We start from the raw sequence: 20569 nt of genomic DNA, 5'->3' as shown, positions 1-20569 counted from the left end.
TCATCCAGGTTGTTCATGGAGAAATTGAACAATGTGGTCTCAAGTATCAGCCTGCACATTTCCTTCTCACAAGCTGCAAGCTAGATGCCAACCCTTGATTCCAGCATTCCAGCCAGTTTTCAACCCAGTCCATTATTTGAGATCATGCTTCATGCCTGTGCTTCCTCAGCTTCCAAATAGGAATGAGGTAGGAGAGGATGTCAGCAGCTTTATTAGTGTTATCCCTCACTCTTCCCTCATTCACGTAGTCAGTCACTTCACCACAAAAGTGGATTCCACATTGATGTGCTCCTTGATCTCTCAAGGGACGGAGAGGAGGTGAAATAAGCTGTTGTTACATGAATCCTCCTCCTAATTTCTTCAGTTGGGCATGTTACCCATCTTACCATGAGTAAGGATTTTCCCTGATCGCCATGAGTTTTCATGTGCAGTACAGAGCAGTCTTTCCATCACTTTGGCCAGCAGCCATAGACAAATCTCATCTAGATTCCATCCATTTGAATGCATTCATGATTCCTAAGTATTGTTTCTCTTCCAGTATTTGCTACCCATTTCTTTCCATGCAAGGAGGCCATTGAATACTTTAGGCTTTTATGTACTCTCCCTCACTTAAGGTCTCTTCCATTCAAGAAAAGCCCAGTGTTTTCTTTGAATTTTTGCATATGTGTTGAAACACACCTTACCATTAAAGTTATTTGCTAGTCACAGACAGGCTTTGTTTTTTCTTATTTCATCCTAAAGTGCCCTAGCAGTACTTTTATCTTCCTGTTTTGTCTGTCCTTGATTTTGGTTCTTGTCTATTCCTTTTTTAGTATTTTATTCCAGTGAGATGCTCCCAAGAATCCATTAAAACTTCTAAAAATCCAGGTCTTTCTGCACATTGAGATGGTTTGTTCTGAGGCTTGGTCAGAAAAACCTGCATTTTCCTCCTTTTTAATCAGCTGAAAGTCATGTGTTGTCCACTAGGCTGTCTCTGATTTTACTTCTCCCTTATGTTTACTTCCCAGGTGATCTTGGTAGCAGTTTCTTGAATAGACTGGTGTCAGCTTTCTTAAAGTCCAAAATCTTAACTCTGCAGTTTACCTTATGCCCATCGTTAACATATCTAAAAAAGGTAAATAATTCATGTCTGCATTCGCAAAGTTTTCTGTTAACTAGGGCTTTAGAAATTTCCTTTAATGGTGTCATAATGAATATAGTACAAAAAGCAGCTTTTTCACTTTGAAATGTAAAGATACATATTTACAAATGATGATATTAAAAGGTCTTCTCTGACTGAAAGGTAACTCTTAATTCAAATTAAAATTGAATATGATAGCAGGTCTCCTGTGAATTTTATTCAATCTTTTAAGATATAATTCCCATAAAAGAATTGTTGATGCGGTTCTTTGACATAATATAAAGCTTGTGTTTTATTTCTTATACTCAGTAAAAATCTCATCTTGCAGATCACTGCCATAAATATCAATTTAGATTTGTACTGTAGTAGAACGCACATTGTTATAGGGAGTATTCAAAAGTGTGTAGAAATGACCTATCTCTGTTTCACACTTATTTTCATATATTCATACCATGACATTTCATACTTACCATGAGTGGCAGCTGAATCACCCGAAAACTTCAGAGCTTGTTCTAGAAGAAACTCAACATACTGAAATAGCATTCATATATTACATCAGAATGAGTTAAGTAAATTATGGTATCTGAACAAAGTCAGATTAACAAATTCTGGCGAAAAAGCCTCTTGCCTAACTGTATACTCCAGAGAATTTATACAGTCATAGAGACCTCACACTGAATGCATTGTAGAAGGGATTGCTTAAAAAGAAACAATTTAACAAGATCCATTAGAAGTCTAAAGGAGTAGTCAGGTGGTTTACCAGCGGTAGGTAGCTAAGCACCACTCTTTCACTCCCTCTTCTTGAAAGGACAAGGGGAAAAAATATGACCAAAAAAAGTTGTAGACTGAGATAAGGACAGGGACATCTTCACAGATTCACAGAATCATTCAGGTTTGAAAAGACCTCTAAGAGCATCTAGCCCAGACTTTAACCTAGTACTGACAAGTCCAGGGATAGTGACACAAACACTTACTTCCCTGGCAGCCTATTTCAATGCCACACAACCCTTTCAGGAAAGAAATTTCTCCCAGTATCCAACCGAAACCTCCCTTGGTGCAAACTGAGGCCATTTCCCCTTGTCTTATCACTTGGTGCTTGGGAGAAGAGACTGCTCACTCACCAAATACTGTCACAGACAACACAGACTCAGTGTAAGGGAGATTAACGTAATTTACTGCTTACTGCTATCAGACCAGACCAGTGAGAACTGCAAACAAACTAAAAACACCTTCCCCCCATTCACTTTCCCTTGCCTCCTCCCCCTGAGCAGTGCAGGGGAACGGGGAATGGGGGCTGTGGTCAGTCCCTGACGCTTCGTCTCCGCCGCTCCCTCACGGTCCCTCCCTGCCCCTGCTCCCCGTGGGGTCCCTCCCACGGGATGCCGTCCTTCCCGAACTGAGCCTGGGGGGCTGCCCACAGGCCGCAGCTCTTCCAGAACTGCTCCCACACGGCTCCGTACCACGGGGTCCATCCCCCAGGAGCAAACTGCTCCAGCACGGGTCCCCCACGGGCGGCAGCTCCCCCCAGACCCCCTGCTCCTGCGTGGGCTCCTCTCCACGGGCTGCAGCTCCGGCCCGGGGCCTGCTCCTGCGGGGGCTCTCCATGGGCCGCAGCCTCCTCCAGGCCACATCCACCTGCTCCACCGGGGGCTCCTCCACGGGCTGCAGCGTGGAGATCTGCTCCGTGTGGGACCCGTGGGCTGCAGGGGGACAGCCTGCTCCACCAGGGGCCTCTCCACGGGCCGCAGGGGAACTTGTGCTGCGTGCCTGGAGCACCTCCTGCCCTCCTGCTGCACTCACCTTGGGGGCTGCAGGGCTGCTTCTCTCTCAGCTCTCACCCCTCTCTCCCAGCTGCTGTAGCACAGCAGGTTTCCCCTTCCTTCAATCTGCTCTCCCAGAGGCCCAACCAGCGTCGCTCACAGCTCAGCTCTGGCCAGCAGCGGGTCCCTTTTGGAGCCGTCTGGAGCTGGCTCTGATCTGACCTGGGGCAGCTTCTGGGCTCTGCTCACAGACGCCACCCTTGCAGCCCCTTGCCAAAATCTTGCCATGTAAACCCAAAACAAATAGCAGCTTAGGATAACTGCAAAATGTAATACTCATTTAAAATAATTACTGTTGCTATTCCGCCTGTGCTTGAAAATTAGAAGTTTTGTTGAAAAACTCTATAACCTTTTGTTATAGCTATTTTTTATTTTATAGAGAATACTTGTGGAGTTAAAATGAATGGTAAACTAATAACGGAAAATAGTGCAAAAGCAATCTAGTAAGACAAGCAAGTATGAACCAGGGTCAGGAAACATGAAGTGTATCTTGTCTCATTAAATGTAATTGCAATAATCTCACTGACTTCAGGAAAACAGCATTTTATCCTTTAGTTCTTGTTTTTTTTCAGCTTTGTTTCTGACCTGCTCACATTTTCAGCAAGTCACTGGCTGATCCTATACCTCGTCCCACCATTCGTTATGAACCTTGTGGCTTACATTATAACTTCTTGATATCTTCCTAATATTGCAGTCAGTTTCATGATGGTAGCACAGATTCAGTGCTGGTTTTTACCTTACGAATGACAGCAGCAGAGACAACATGGTTAGTGGAGGGCATACAAGGCCACCTGGAACTCTGAGACTGCTAGGTCATGCTCGAGCTTATACACCTGGTAAGGTGAATACACCCACCCAGTACTAAGTTATACATACAACTGCAGTGTTTTTACTGTATATAGAATAGTGGGGCTGTGGGTTGTGGTTATTTTTCAAGGTGCAGCTGTAATATAACGATAGCTGTAGCTTCTTGTCCGTTCATCAGCAGACTACATTTTCCTTTTCAAACTCTAGATCTTTAAAGGGTTTGAGAGCATTAGTAGTTAACTTTTTATCTACTTCACCCCCATAATTCTAATCATGGTACATAGAGTAATATGGGTGTAATTACTGCAAAGCATATAATTGAAATTATTCTGAACTTATTATGTTATTGCTATTGATGTCAGGATGAACATAAAGCTGTTTTCTTAAAATAATTTTGCGTTATATAATTTTTGTATCAACTGTGCAGAGCATATAATTATTGACATTTATTAAATGCATCCCACATCACAAATATATGACTAATAGGCTCTAGCAGAAATTGATGAGTAATTCTAAACTGTATTTATTATTACCCTGTAATTGAGCAATTTGAGTACTTAACTAGAATTTTTAAAATATGTGAAGTATTTTATATATACCAATGGTGCTGCATAAAAGACGTGCTGTGCCAAATAATGGAATGGAACCCACAGTGCTGTGCTCCGGTGGAAAACACAGCCCTTTGTCGTTGCAGTGTAATAGTGCAGTACTTCAGTTAACCTCATTAATTCCCACAGCATTGGCACTGTGTATATGAGAATATATTTGTACTCTGTATATGAAAAGTTTGTTCTTTTCTACGAACAGGCTGCAGTTTTCTAGATTTCTTATTTTTTTTTCAGGGTATGTAACGAGCTGAGGTCATTCACCTCTTCTAGCCTTCCTTTTAGTTATTTATATTCTCCAGGTAATAACGTATCCTGGGGGCCTCTACAACTTCAAACCCCGGGCAGATTACAAGGAACAATATGGAAGCATATAGTTTTATCAGAAGGCATATCAAACTGGAGTCTGTTCCTGCCTTGATACAGTATGGTCAATGAAAAAATAGTCACATTGTCCTGAGTTATTACTTTGCCAGTGTTTATCAAGGTGACTGTTATAACTTCCTATTTTAATTTAAGCTGTAAAGTCTTATAAAAATCTAAATATGTCAGTGAACAGGTCTTATTCAGGTTTGAACAGGTTTTATTCAGAGAAATTAAATGTAGAAGTGGTTTCTTTGCTAAGACTACATCCTTTTAAAACTGGTAGATGGCAGTAGAGTATCTATTTTGATATTTTCTATAGATTTACAGAGAGTTTGTTAGCTGTTTGTTCAGGAATAAAACTGTTTTTATCTGTTCCATAGTCTTGGAAAAAAATAAAATAAAATAAAAAAACAGAACAAGTAGATATCTGACTGGCAAATCCTTTCTGCTTTGTATTCCTAGAGCTGTTAACGTATTAAGTTCAGAAATGATGTATCCTAGAATTTATTTTTTTTTCTAATTTATTGACATGGAATTTCACACTCCCTGCCCATGGCAGGGGGGTTGGAACTAGATGAGCTTCAAGATCTCTTCTGACCTGAGCCATTTTATGATTCCATTCTAATATGTTTAAGGCTTTAACTCATTTGTCTTTTGCAAATTATAAAACCACATGTAAAATTTGACTTTGTTGTATAATTTTTTGAGTGAATTGCTTATGAAATAAATACAAGGCTTAGATATAAGCCTGTTTTTTATTATTTATTGAATTTGTGGTAGCAGTTTTTGCAGTAGCTGTGAATTACTGAAGCCAAGACTTTTTCTTCATGTCGTGCATGAGTATAAAGCCGAAACAGATTTAGTGTTGTTGGAATTCTGTTTTCCTGGAATTCTATTTTTATCAAGCTTCAAAGAAGGAAATGTTAAAATCTTGTCATCACCTCATTTTTATTTTTCAATCACATTTTTATTATTTGTTTTCAACTCTGACATGACTTTCTAGTCATTTCATATGAAGCTACATGGGGATCATTCATTATCTTTATTGTTTTCCATTTTGTTCATTCTCTCTCTTAATTTCTCTAAATGTGTTTTCTTTTACTATAATGCAGTGGTCAATATTAGAACAGCCTATATCCAGAGAAACCCATAAAGTGTGAAATAGATTTAAAAGCTGAGCTGGTCAATTAGTTTTAATAATTGGGTCAATAAATATTGACATTTTAATCTTGAGTACCCCACCTTTACTAATATATGAAATTTACATTTTCCCATGCTGACAATGCAAGAAAGCATACAGTGTATGAATTTTCCACTAAGAAGGCCAGAAGTATTAGGTAGTAGTTTCTGTGCACTGTCCATAGTTATTAGATACTCTGTCCACAAATAAATTACTCTATTGAATTTTTAAATATAAATAGTGTCATGATTAGTTTACCTTAGTTAAAATAGGCAGTTTCTGCAAAGTTTAATTTTTCTGAATAATCTTCTCACCTCTCTTTAAGCAGACCATTATTTGTGATTGCTTTTATTTTTTGATTGTATTTATTTCCATCCCTCTCATATTTTCAGTCATGGTATTGCTCTCCTGCTTTATGGTAGATTTTTCCCCCTTTAATCATTTATTCAAAACATTTAGATTGTATTTGGACTGCACTAGAACAACATGCAAGAGCTTTTAATGCATAATATATTAAAAGAATATGTTGAGATAACAAAGGTAAGCATTGAAAGGTATTGTAAAAGTATTGTGATTTTGAGTACCCTGTTTTATAGAAATATGATTAGATTTTCAGATTGTTTAGTATTGTAAGTACACGTGTAACTGCTTGGTACCTTTACAAAACAGAGTGCAAAGGATATGAATCAACAGACCTAGATGTCTATATCTGGGTCTGGTCACTTTGTGGTCATGGAAGTATCATTTTTAAGGTATGATTAATCATGTTGTAGAGTAGGTATCTGAAGTTGATTATAAAGTGAGCTAACTGCCTCACTTATTATAATACAGTTAGAGGAGCTGAGTTCTGCTTGAGGTTTGAAGTTAGGTTTCCAGGAAATAAAAACCTTCCTTCTAATTTCTACCACATAGTCCCATCTATCTGAGGTACTTATGTAAGGAACTTAGTCTTCCTATGCGCTAGGAAGGACTTTCGAAGGACAGTTTAGCCCACTTAAGATCTGTCTGTTCATTATTTAGGGAGACAAAGGTGGTAATCTTTGTAATTTAGATGCTTTTAGTAAGTTCCTAAAGGTAGGTGGGGTGAATTTGAATTTGCACTTGTCTTCTCTAAGTTCAATTTAAATGCCTATACATAGTGACCTCTCACAACTTAAAAGTTATTTCTTATCTTTAAGTACAGATTCCTAATCACATTCCCTTTTTCAACTGAGTCAAGGTCTCACACTAGATACTCATCCAGTTTGTGCACTCATTTCTGTCCTGCCATGTCATAGACCCATTTTTATTTTTCATATGACTCCCACATAAAAGACAAAACTTAACTTGTTTTGCCTTGAGATGGAAACAGTTCCTGTGGAGGGACTGCAAACATACCATGTAACCTGGAAGGCTTTTGTGGTATACCTTGTAATACTAACACAGAAATAGATTTCACTCCTAGTTTTTGTCAGTTTATTCCCAATCTTAGCGCATTGCTTGTACCAATCTGAGTATTTGACCCTCTTGTTTGTACAGGACCTAAATTGAAAAGAGAAAGATCCAGTTTGGATATTAGGGGAAACTTTTTTATCATTAGAACAGTAAAGCAGTGGAACAGGTCTTCTGGAGAGATTGGGCAGTCTCTGTAGTGGGTATTTTTCAAGATCAGACTGGATAAAGCAGTGAGCATCCTGGCCCGATCCCAGAGCTCACCCTGCTTCAAGCAGGATGTTAGACTACAGACCTTTTGAGGTCCTTTTCAAACTGATTTATTCTATGACACTATAAAATTTGATTTATTCTATGACAGTATAAAAACTCAATTTCTCTTTTCATTTGCACAGCATTCGGAAAGAGACTGATTTGAAAGCACCGAGGAAACCTTTTCACAGGCTTTGGTTTCATGGATGCAAAAAAATGGCACACTAAAAAATGTCCATCATATTTAGTCCCTTACCAAAAGTTTGGAGTGTTGGAGCATTTCAATGATGAGGTCAACCTGAGTAGTTTGACATCCATAAAACATTTTCCTTTACCTCTTGAAGGTGAATGACTGTTCTAAGCTACATTTTTCAGAAAGTATTCAGGCTGAAAGAGCCACCCGTACACAAAGTTGCAGCCCAGCCCATTATTTTTTAAAAATGACAGTCAACTGAAAACACTAAGCTATCATGGCAACTTTAACAGTAAGTTATGCTACCATCATACCTGTTACACTTGAGAGAAGAAATGGGAAGGAATGGAAAAAGTTTAGTTAGAGTTTTGTAGCTTAATTAAAAGCTTTTTTTTTTTCAAACTTATTGTAAAAATTGGTTTGTATATTTTACAGGTAGATTTGTATATATTTGTAGTTTATATATATATATCTTTTGGTTTATGTCTTGTAAGACATTTAACATAAGAATCAATTATAGTAAATGTTATAAAACAATTACAGTTCAGTTTACTGTCATCTTGTAGTGCTTCATACTCCCTATCAAGGCTGATAAACAAAAAGCTGCTGTTTGCTTCAGCTAAAGAAAATGAAAACAATTTATCAGAAAAACAAAAACAAAAGCAAACATTTGCATATCTTTCAAGAATAGAAAATAAGTCCAAACTTAGCAGAAACAACTTTACGTCAAATGCCTCATTCTGGTTAACAGTTCTTCTGAAAGATTAATGATTTTTTTGTTATCAAGTTTTATAAGTTAAGCAAAAGAGAATCGAATTAATAAATCTTTCTCTAAAATTTCTTGCAAATAATGTTTTGTGAAAATTAACTAAAATTTTATCTAAAATAGCTAAGATACCATTTTTATATGTTGCGTAAGGGGCATTATCGTAGAATTTTTACTGCAGTATTATTTCTGTATAAATATATATATATGTATATGATCAGTTTGTGTAGAGTTACCAGGGTTGCTAACAAGAAAAGGCAGTTGAATCTGATGAGCTGGGTGCTTCCCTTCTTCCTGAGAGTTTTGCAATTATTCTTTTAATTGCTTTCTTTCTTTCTTTAAGTGAATAAATATACATGTAAGTAATTTGGGCTAAGTAAAAAAGAGATCCATGGGAGAATTCTCTTGGTGTTTTGATGCCTGATAAGTACTGTGTGTTTAGTAACACACACTGTTGTTTTATTGACTTTTTTAAAAAAATATTTTTTATTTAGATTTTGTGGAAAAGAGGGTTTTAATGAATTATACACCTCATTAGTTTTTAAATTATAGTTGAACACAGACAATGAAAATGGTAAGAAAAGTATGGAAGGTTTTTGGATTTTTGACTTACTATGAGTGAGGCTCAAGTAAGTATTTGAATATGGGTGTTGCTTGTGTTTCAAATAAATCATGATTAGTAGTTAAGTATGCAGAAAAGCGTGGTCCATAGATAAATTAAGAGTATTTGCTGTTTGCATTCGTGTACATTTTTGTTTATCCTTCTTCAAGATTTGCTTTTGTATTCCCATCCCTCAGGTCATTTCACAGCTTCGGATCCTGAGCAGGTCAGTAAGTGCTGGCTGCAAATTTGACAGAGAAATATGGTCAGCTGAACTTTCCCCTGTTCTCAACCTATGGAAGAAACTTAATCAGGTAGGAAAGTAGCTTATTTGAAAAGACAACTATTTTTTCCCCCAGCAACTACATTAAAAGTAAGGTTTAAGAAATTATCTTGAATATTGAAACATAGGGAGTTAAAAGGTAAATGAAATGCATTTGAGATGGAAAGTATAATGTTACATGTATGTAATTAATTATTAAGTCTACATGTGGCCTATCACTTTCTCCTTCATATGGAAGTGAACCCACACGCGCAAGACATAACTAGCATCTTGTATGTGTTTACAAAAAGAACAGTAATATATTAGCTTCGAACTGAGTCTTTTCATTTCTCTGATATTCACAAAGCAATGTTTAATGATTTTAAATATTAAAGTATTTCTTCTATGATATTGAAATATGTACATTAGCTTTAGATTGATGATTCATTGTGACCAGAGACATCATGACCTAAAAACATATCTTTTACATAAAGCATTAGAATGAGAAAAAACATTTCCCTTCCTTAAATAACTGCATACAAAAAAGTGACGCAAAAAAGTTACACATTAAAATTCACAATTACATTTTGAAATTGCTCATCACATCCTTCTTTAGTACATGCTAAGTGTATGATAAATCAACTTTTTGTTAAAATATCTCTTGCTACTAAATAACTTTGTGATGAATCTGCCGCCCCTGAAATGGGCTGTTGTTAACCAAGTCTGTCATCCTATAAGAAAAAGGAATATATTTCAATGTGACACTTTCCATTATACCTTAGTAACTACACATTTAAGTCTGCAATCCTTCCGTACAAGAGCTCTGATGAAACAGTTTCATATATGTATACACAAACAATCAGAAAATTAGAGATTTTTGATTGTAGTGTTTGGAAGATTGATAAATGAGACTAGTTTTAAACTGTACAACATAAATACTCATTAACAGCACCTATTGCTAACGATTAGTTCCTTGGTGTTACTAGTCATTAGCACTACATATTCAAAGCACTTATACTTTAAAACTTGTGTCATAAATTAGCTGTGACCATACAGTACCAGGAAGCTGAAGCCACATATTTGGTGCTGATTGCTATGGTCCTTGATGGTCTTAGTCACCCACATGGGGGTAATCGAGCCTTAATGTTCCTTGACAAGGGAAGCTGGACCTGAACCACGTCTTGCCCATTGGCCTCAAATTTGCGATCTCCTTTTGTAAGAGTTTTCAGTCTCAGGACAGCTCTTAGCCTTTTTACCCTTGTTCCTGGACTACAGTACAGCCTGCACAGTGCTGTGATGAGCTGTAGGTGGTACCTTACTTTATCACTTAGATGTTTAACTTTCTTGCTTAACTGCATCTTCTTGTCTTAAAGCAAAAGCAGTCTTGTCAGATCTTAACATTGCCCTTCCCCAGTGACTAGTAGGTAACCATCAGCTAGTTGTTCATACGTCTCAGACCACTCTTCTTAACCTGTGCACAATACTTTTATAGCCTTTACTGTTATCCCATGCTTCAACTTCACATCATATCAGGAGACCTGGTAGTGTCTTGTCCATGTCAAACAGCAAGCTCTCTTAACAGGTTGATACCAAGCCTAGAAGGCCAGTACTGGGGCCTCACTGAGTTAACATAAGGCCTAGTTAGTGTGGCCTGTTCCTAGCAATAGCAAGTTTATTTGTGCAGGACTACAGGGTACAAAATGTTATATATTGTTTGCAATCTTACTATATTCTGTTTGAGTTCAGAAAAAAAGCTAAATATTGATTAAAGCTTGTGCTTAGTGTGCAGTACTTCTATGGATGCAGGAAACCTTTGCTTTAGCTAGAGAACCATTCTGTTCACTAAAGATTAGCTTCAGCCTTACTGATTTATACAGTGTGGATGATCTCTTATCACTGACCATCCTGCCATTCTTCAGTTTTCTCATGTGAGTTACCGTATAGATTGTCTGGTTCAGAGAACTGAGCAGCTAGTTTCTTTCTGTCGTTTGGGTTTATTGATGTTCTGTTCTTGCCACACTGCACCTGAGAACTTTTAATAGATGCAAAATGCTCTCTGTGATCTGTGCTGTAATAAGGGTTCAGTTTAGCTGCCTAAAAACGAGGCTTCCAGTACTATTTCAGAAACCATCAAATATTCATGGCCTGGCAGGTATAAAACAGAAGCTGCAGGAGACCTGTGATCTGCTGGAGTAGCATATAGAGGCAGAGTGAGACATCTCAGATGTCACTAGATGCCTGCCTGAATCAAGCCTGTAGTGCCTATCTGTCCTTCTGTGTCATTTTAAATAGAGGAAGAAGTATCACCATATGCATCTAGAAAGGAATCTGTATTTGACCTACATTTTTACTGTTCATGATATTTTGGGGAAAAAAAAAAGACTCCTGTATTATCTGGAACTTTTTTCTTTTTATAACATTTTTATGCTGTTAGCAGTTTCTCTTTTTTTTTTAATCATTTGTAGATCTCATTTAGAATAGGATGGCCTCTGACCTGATGAAGGATTTCTAGAGAGAACATCTGACGAAATTTCAAAAATATAAATAAATATGCTCTTCATCAAAAGTTGCTTTCATAGGCTGTTTGCTTTACGCTTTGAAAAGGCTGGACATGTATAAAAATTCTACATATATTCCATACACATTTACATTCTAATTCTTTATTCATTGCTCAGTGAAGGCATCATTTTTTTTTTTCAGAACTTTTAAATGAAGACCTAGAAATCAAAATAAAATAGTTGAATTGCTACTCAAGTTAACATCCACACATTATTTATGCATGAATAGGTACGGAATATGAGCTAAAATGATCTCCCAATTACAAAGAAGTTAAAATCACAAATAACTTTTTATTCCTGAAACCTGTAAATTTATTTTTTTTATTCTCAATTCTGGAAGCATATCATTTATATGTAGCTGCAGACTATTATCCTTTTTCTTTTATCTCTTGGATACAGATAATATTAAAGTAGAAGCAGATGGGATAGATGCTGAAAAGACCTTCTATTCCATTTACAAAAAGCAAATGTTAGTCTTCTACCCGTGAAATGTAATTATTACCAGCGGTAGTTGGGAATAACGATTAACTATCTGTTTCAAACTGTCTGAAACTCAGGAAGTGTCCAGTATAGATCTGAATTGATTCTAGCTAATGTATTTATAAATTCAAAGCTGTTTTTAAAATCAGGCACTTTTTATTCCAAAGGGCAAAAGAGCCACAGAAGCTTGTTAAAATTAATATGTAGACAAAGATTAACTATGTTTTAAACATTTTTATTCCAGTGCTGAGAATATAAATCAAGGATTAATTCAAAAAGGATTTTCTTACAAATGCCTTGAAAATAGTTATTCAGCACTTAAGTGCTGATGATTCTGAAGCATAACAAAAATGTCCCCATCACATAGGTTTGACCTATAGAATTTCTACTGAAATAATTTATCATAGTCTTCAAGTGTGGACATATGTTTGTCCGTCCACTCTTAATACCATATAGTGATCACTTCTGTATTTTGTGATACAATGGCCAAGTTTAGGTGGTACCATGAACAGCAGTTGACTGCATATTTCTCTAACCTGAACATCAGTGCTTCATCCTATAAAAATTGACATAGAATATATAAGAAAGACAAATTGAAAGAATGCCTGTGACAGAATGATAGAATTTATGCAGTCAGTGAATTTGAGAAATCAATCATAAAACACACATTATACCTGATACTGGCTAATGCAGTGGTTTACACTGATGGCTAGCTAAGCTCCACCATGCTGCTTTCTCACTCCCCCTCCTGAACAGTCCAGGGGAAGAAAATATGACTGAAAAATAAACCCTCATGGGTTGAGATAAGGACAGGGAAATCACTCAGCGAGTGCTGTCATGGACAAAACAGGCTCAATGTAAGGGAGATTAATGTAATTTATTGCTTACTGCTAACAGACTAGAGCAGCGAGAACTAAAAGCAAACTAAAAATATCTTCCCCCCATTCACCCACCTTCTTCCACCTCCTTCCCCAGAGAAGCATAGGGGAACGAGGAATGGGGGCTGCGGTCAGTCCCTGACGCTTCGTCTCCGCCGCTCCTTCACGGTCCCTCTCTGCCCCTGCTCCCCGTGGGGTCCCTCCCACGGGATGCCGTCCTTCCCGAACTGAGCCTGGGGGGCTGCCCACAGGCTGCAGCTCTTCAGGAACTGCTCCCACACGGCTCCGTACCACGGGGTCCATCCCCCAGGAGCAAACTGCTCCAGCACGGGTCCCCCACGGGCGGCAGCTCCCCCCAGGATTACAACCCTGCTTCAGGAAAGTAGACTTTGGCCAGTTCAGTGATCTACTTGGAAGAATCCCATGGGACACTGTTCTGGAGAGTAGTCCTGCAAAGCTGATTGCTTTTCAAGGTTCACCTCCTCCAAGCTCAGTGGTCAATCTCAACTAGCAGAAAATCAAGCAGTGGCAGCAGGAGGCCTCCATGGATGAGCAAGGAGTTCTTGGCAAAACTCAAGCATTAATAAACGTGTAGAAGAGGTGGAAGCAGGGTGTGGTGGTACAATTGGCATGGGAGGAATAGCTGACATAGAGATGCTGTCTGAACATGCAGGGATGAGGCTAGGGAAGCCAAAGCATATCCTGAGTTGAATCTGTTGAGGGATATAAAGAGCTGTACTAGGTATGGCTTAACTTTAAGTTAACTTTACAGCCTGTAACTTAGCAGCAGTTATGGTGCTGTCAACCCACCACAAGACCAACAAGAAAAGTTTTACACGTATATTAGCAATAAAATGAAGATTAGGGAAAGTATCGGCCCACTGCTTGAGTGGGAATGAGGGTCTGGCCACAAAGGACAAGGAGAAGGCTGAAGTACTGTGTGTCTTCTTTGCCTCTGTTTACTGGTAAGTTCAACCTTCAGCAATCCCAGGTGCCCAAAAGTGACGGGAAAATACAGAGCAAGGAGGCCTTACCCTTTGTGGAGGAGGGTTGGGTTAGAGAATGTTCAGACCAACTGCATTTAAACAAGTCCACAGACCCTGATGAGATGCACCCGTGAGTGCTGAGGGAGCTGGCTGCCTCCACTGTGAGACCGCTCTTGGTTTTCTTTGAAAGATCAGGGTGATTATCTGAGGTTTCTGAAGACTGAAAGAAAGCAAATTTTACTCCTGTGAAGGAATGGGCAGAAAGGAGAATCTGGAGAATAGGCCAGTTACTCTTACCTTGATCCCTAGGAAGGTGTTTGAGCAAATAACCCTGGAAACCATTTCCAAGGGTTTCCTGGGGCCATGAAGGTGATTAAGGATCTGTGATAGGAGGAGCAGGTGAGAGCCTGGACTGTTCAGCCTTGGGGATGAAAAGGTTTAGGGAGATCTTATCAGTTTGTGTATCTGCTATTGGGAGGGAGCAAAGAGGACAGAGCCAGACTCTTCTGAGTGATGCCCGCTGACAGCAAGAGGCAATAGGAACAAACTGAAATAGAGGAAGTGCCATTTAAACACAAGACAAAACTTTTGTACTGTGAGGATGATCAAACACTGGAACAAGCTTCCCAGAGAGGCTGTGGAGTCTCCATCCTTGGAGATGCTCAAAATCTGACTGGACATGGTTTTGGGCAGCCTGCTGTAGCTGACCCTGCTTTGAGCGGGGGGTTGGACTAGATAATCCCTAGAGGTTTCTTCAACCTCAGATATTTTGTGATTCTGTGAATAGCAATCCTTCCTGCTCAGTTTTCGGAGCTATCTCACACAAACTGAGCAAAAATGGCAAATATGCTTTGAAAATTTTAGATATTTTGGAATAGGAAATCATTATTATATATTAATACAGCAATGAGATCTTAAATGCTTTAGCTTTTTCAAAAATATTTCTGGAAATTTGAAAGGCTGTTTTTCCTGTTAGTGCCATACATTTCACAAAGACCTGTTAAATGTAGCTGCCAATTATTCAGACATTCTGCAACTGCTGAGACGGGGAGTTTATTATTTTTAGTCCATCCATAGCAACAGAATCATTGAAGTTGCCTCTCTTTCATAATGGTTTATTAATCTATCCAGGATGAAGACTCTGGAATTAATTTTTCATTGATTTTTACTTCAAATTAAATAGATTCTTATAATCGTGTTCAAATCAATACATTGATGTGTTCAAAGTTACACAAGTTAACTTTCCCTTTCTGTTTAGCTGTTTGGGACTAACGCAGAATCTCTTGACATTTTCATTTATGTTAGCTTCATTTGAAAACACACGTTTTTATTCTTGCTGTTGGAGAATATCCTGGTAATAAATACAGTCCTAAAACTGCTTCTGCAGTGCCTTTCAGCATGATTTAATAACAGTTTAACACTAATCAAATTAATTATACTCTCATGAACCTGCCATTAAGTTAAAAACAAACAAACAAACAAACACAAACCAGAAAAACCCACAAAATACTCAGATGCTCAGTATAAGCTTGCATTCAAGATTATTTACTTAAGAAAATGAAGGCATCACTAAATAACTTGTCAAACAGTTGTTACACAAAATTTAAAACAAATCTTCCTTGATGTTGAAGGATCTTAGAATCATAGAATGGTTTGGGTTGGAAGAGACCTTACAGATCATCCAGTTCCAATCCCCCTGCCATGGACAGGACGTGTCCCAGAGATCAAGTTGCCCGAAGCCCCATCCAGCCTGGCCTTGAACACCTCCAGGGATGGGGCATCCACAGCTTCTCTGGGCAACCTATGCCAGGGCCTCACCACCCTCCGAGTGAAGAACTTCCTCCTAACATCTAATCTAAATCTCCCCTCTTTTAGTTTAAAAACATTCACCCTTGTCCTATCATTACCTGACTGACCAAAAAGTCACTCTCCATCTTTATTATAAGCCCCCTTTAAGTACTGAAAAGCTGCAGTGAGTTCTCCCCGGAGCCTTCTCTTTTCCAGGCTGAACATCCCTCATTGGGTTCATATGGGCCCACTTTTCTAGCTTGTTCAGGCCCCTTTGGATGCCATCTCTTCCTTGTGTTCTATCGACTGCACCACTCAGTGCAGACTGCTTGGTGTCAACTGCAAACTTGATCCCATTGTCTATGTCACTGATAAAGACATTGAACAGTGCTGGTCCCAAAACTGGTAGGGCGATGCCCCACTACAGCCTGTTGGCCAGCCCACGGCCATCAGAGTAGTTCAACCACCCGGTGTCCTGGTGTCTGTTCTCTTCCCACACAGCCTTCTGCCATGACAGTGTAGACCAGGCCCCGTATAAGCACTTAATTGTCACGTAACTGGATGTGCATCACTGTCCAACATAATGCAGGTATCATATTTTAGTTTTCAGGGAAGCACAAACATTCTGGGCTGCAGCTGGGGCTGTGTAAGTGTTCCGTCATGTCCAAATGGCTGTCCGTCACGACCAGAGAGAGACAGGAGAAAGGGCTGTAATTTGTTTGCAAGGTGGATGCATTTTCTGCCTTGTTTCAGGGAAGTTTTTTTGTGCCTTCATGAAAGTTAAAAGGCCCACTCATGCTAAAAATTTTGAAACTGCTTCAAAACGATATTTGCTGAATAGAAGATCATAACCTGTCATGATTGCCAAAATCATCATCTGTTCTGCCTTATCATTTGTTGGGTTTGTAAATTGAAGGTCAATCAATTATTTTCATAAAGTTGCATAATGCTGCAAGACAATTGCAAAAGAAGTTTTCAAGATCAACGGCTTGCTGCTGTTTTACCTAAAAGATTAGAACCTCAGCTGTAACAAAATTTTTTTTTTTCACCAAAGAAAAGCAGTAAAATGGGAATATAGGGTCATTTTCTTTTGGTATTTTCAGCAAAGGAAGGAAGAGGCAGAATAGGTGTATCAAAAGACCAGTGGCATATTCCAAAAACAAACAACAACAAAACTGAATTTTAGAATCAAACACAGAACTAATCAAATGCAGAAAATATATTTTCATTATATTTTTTGCATTTCTGAGGGGCAGTTTTCAGAACATACTGGAGTTTGAAACAGCTGAGTTTATGAAGGTACTGAAGAAAAGCTTAGAGCAGCTTAGGTGACTGTATGAAAACTAAAATTGTACAGACATAGTAACAACTACAGAAGTCAAAAAGGGAAAATGATCAAAGTCTCAAAATGCATCTAATTTAATATTGGTAACATAATACAGTTTTTAATGTTAAAGATTAGAACCTATCTTGAAGTTTCTTATGATTAGGAAGAACAGTCTACTTCAGAAGTTCTTCATCTTAATTTTCAGGCAGGTCATGAGAATATTTTTAAAGCTGATGTGAGTTATCTACATAATGGATTTTAAGGCAATGTAATAGAATATTAAATGTATAAGCTGATATTGGTATTCATGTTTAATTTTGCTATAAAAAAGACAGATTGGTTGTTTTAACAAATTCCCAGGAGAAATCACTAAAAAGAGTTATGAAATTAATATGCAGTTCATAGGAGACTTATGTGAAGGGCAGTGTTGAGGAACTTACAGGACTCCTCCTTTCGTAAGCTTTTCATGAATGAAGACAGTATATGTGAAAGACTGAGCAAAGCATGCAAGTTGCAATGTCTTTTTTTCTGTCTTTTTTGTGCAATTAAATACTCCAACAAGAAATGATCAACTAGATTGTGCCACAGAACCAAGAAGCAATTGATATCAAATATGATCTGGATCCCAGATGAGTTAATTACATTTTTATATACTCAAACTATGGTCTCAGAAAATACTGAAGTGAAATTGGTACTGTGATTTCAGGATGCATACAAAGATAAAATTCAAAACATGACTTTTATAAATACAGTGTATGTATTTTACACTTTGAACAGTAAGTAAGTTTGTTGTATACCTTTTTCATAATGCAGGAAGGAAGACTTTATTTTTCACTTTTCTGTCAGTCACATCATAAAGTATCTTTATTAATCTTTCATTTAGCTTTTCTAAATTTTTTGCTTGGTAGTTGAGTGTGAGCTGGAAATGAAAAGCACATGAAAGTTCTGATAAACTTAGAGTGCCTGGGATGTTGCAGGCAAACATCCCGTGTGGTCTGGAAAGCAAGATGCTCAGTTACAATTCAGAAGTTCATTTAATCTGAATAAACATGAAAAACACTAATTTTTTGGAGAGATATTTCACAGAAAGTAAAATCTGATTTTATCTTTAATAAATTACTATTTTATTACTATAATATAAATTACTATTAATAAAATTGAAATGGCAAAACACTTTTTCCCCAAGGCTAAGATTTTTTTTTTCCATTTGTGACTTGTAGACTTTTTCAATAAAGATTTAAATTCTATGGAATTCAGCACAGCCTCTTGTCACATCTAGTTGGCAGTTTCAGAACACATACTAAAATATATTTTTGTAATCTGCATTTGAATTAACATTTGCAAAATGGTATCATCCTTTTGAATTAATGAGTACATTTAGATTTTCAATGGCTCTAATGGAATATTAGTAAGTAATAACAAATGGCAGTGTGAAAATGAGAGCAGCAGTACCTCTCAGAGTCTTAGTTACTCGGTTACTCAGGATTTATACATAATACTACATCAGAAGTATTTGTGGTTTGTGTGTAATATGGAAGCTAGGTTTGAAAATAAAATGTTTGTCTTCTAAACAAAAGCTAAACAAATTTGACTATGTAAGTTTTGTTCCATAAAACACTTACTTAAAATATTTCAATATAATGCAATGAACTGATTATGTACATTGTTTCATAGTGTAAACCATGAAACTCTATCCACTGAAGTCCTTATTACTGCTGTGTTTGGTTGTGCTTGAGGGAAGTTTAACTGTTTCAAGATTAATTAAGTTCTTTAGTCACTCAGTACAGTTTATATTTTTTTAAGTGCTTTTTTCAGATAGTGGGTATTTGATTTTGGAGAATCAGTAAAACTTGCTATATTCTCTTTTTAGTGAAATAGATGTGTGTTCTAAATCTGTTCTGTACTATATTAGCTCGTTAAAATTTCTGCTGTTACTCTGTAACTACAGATAAGACAACACATTCCAACTGATACACTTTCTACACTGCTATTCTTATTTTTTAGTATTTTTTTTGCTGTGCTTTCACTGCACAATTAAAGAAAAAACATCAACAAGACATTTAGAAAACCGTAGCAGAGTAATTTCTGCCACTACGTTTGCTTAACAATAATTTGCTAAATTATAAGTTTAAGAAAATTTAGTATTAAGGAGAAATAATTCTTAAATTATAGGATAAAACCCATCCACTCGCCCACAAAGGAGCACAGAGAGACAGTGGCAAGTAGGGGAGTCCTAATTTTACCCTGCCAAATTAGTGGTATTGTTAGTACTACCCTTCTATTCCCAGGCCCAACACAGCAGCCTGTCAAAGGCACATCACAAGTCCAGGGTATCAGTGGCAGGTGGGAAGCCAGGTTAAAGACTGAGATGAAGGGGCACCCTCTCCAGGCAGTCCCTGGAGAGCCATCAGCCGCACAGGTTCAACTGTGCAAGTCACTGAAAAGCTGTATTGAACTGAGCTTTATCTGCATAGCTTCTGTCCGTCAGTTGTTTTGTGTGTGGGTTTTTTTTTTCCTTATCTGTTAATGTTTGATGAATAACTTGTTAGACAGCACTTGTTAAAATTGCTGATCAGTTGCTATCAGTGGTTCTGTTTTTGTCACATGGGATGGGATTTGTCTTGAAGCGTAACTATAGTTTCCATTTCTCTCATGTAGACATGTTAATTATAAAAAAGATTGCTTCCATTTTCCTGTTACCGTATGTAATTTTCTAAGTCAAAATTTTTCTTCTATATCTAGATAACAAATGTCAGGTGTCGAGAATAAATGAACACGAAAAGAAAAAGAAATATATAGGACTGCATATACCTAAAATAAAGTACTATATGGCTGTGTATGTATCTTGTATTTAAGAGATACAATGACCCAGTTAACCAGTTTTGGAAGGAGGTGTGTGAGTTCTTTGCTTTATGTGTCATAATTTATACAATCAGTGTGTAGTCTTATCAAAGGGAGAGCTATATCTGGCAACATGGTGTATAGTACCCAATGCAGTCGTGTTATGCTGAGTACACGACTGATAATTATGTTGACATATTACCACATATGCTAAAAGCAGTGATTCAGCTAAATGAAGAATTTTCAGGAATCCCAGTACTTTTAAAGTAATAGGGTAGACAGAGTTGTCTGAGAAGCATGGTTCCTTT

General features: G+C 37.6%; 1 protein-coding gene across 5 annotated transcripts in view; it reads left to right on the top strand.

Moving 5' to 3' along the window:
• Nucleotides 1-20569, top strand: part of DYNC2H1 (dynein cytoplasmic 2 heavy chain 1) — a 165806-nt gene that overhangs the window by 106968 nt on the left and 38269 nt on the right. For 3 of the 5 annotated variants that reach the window (XM_083848651.1, XM_083848655.1, XM_083848652.1), the window contains one exon: nt 9339-9455. In XM_083848651.1, the coding sequence (XP_083704777.1) occupies nt 9339-9455 (117 nt within the window). Of the gene's footprint in view, nt 1-8; nt 188-1007; nt 8337-9338; nt 9456-20569 lie in introns of those variants that run through there. The other 2 variants (XR_014588123.1, XM_083848653.1) reach the window with 2 other exon arrangements.

Source organism: Anser anser, assembly GCF_964211835.1.
Source record: "Anser anser genome assembly, chromosome: 1".
NCBI lineage: Eukaryota > Metazoa > Chordata > Aves > Anseriformes > Anatidae > Anser > Anser anser.
Note: the sequence above shows the minus strand (reverse complement) of the source record. Positions and strands in the feature narration are given on the sequence as shown.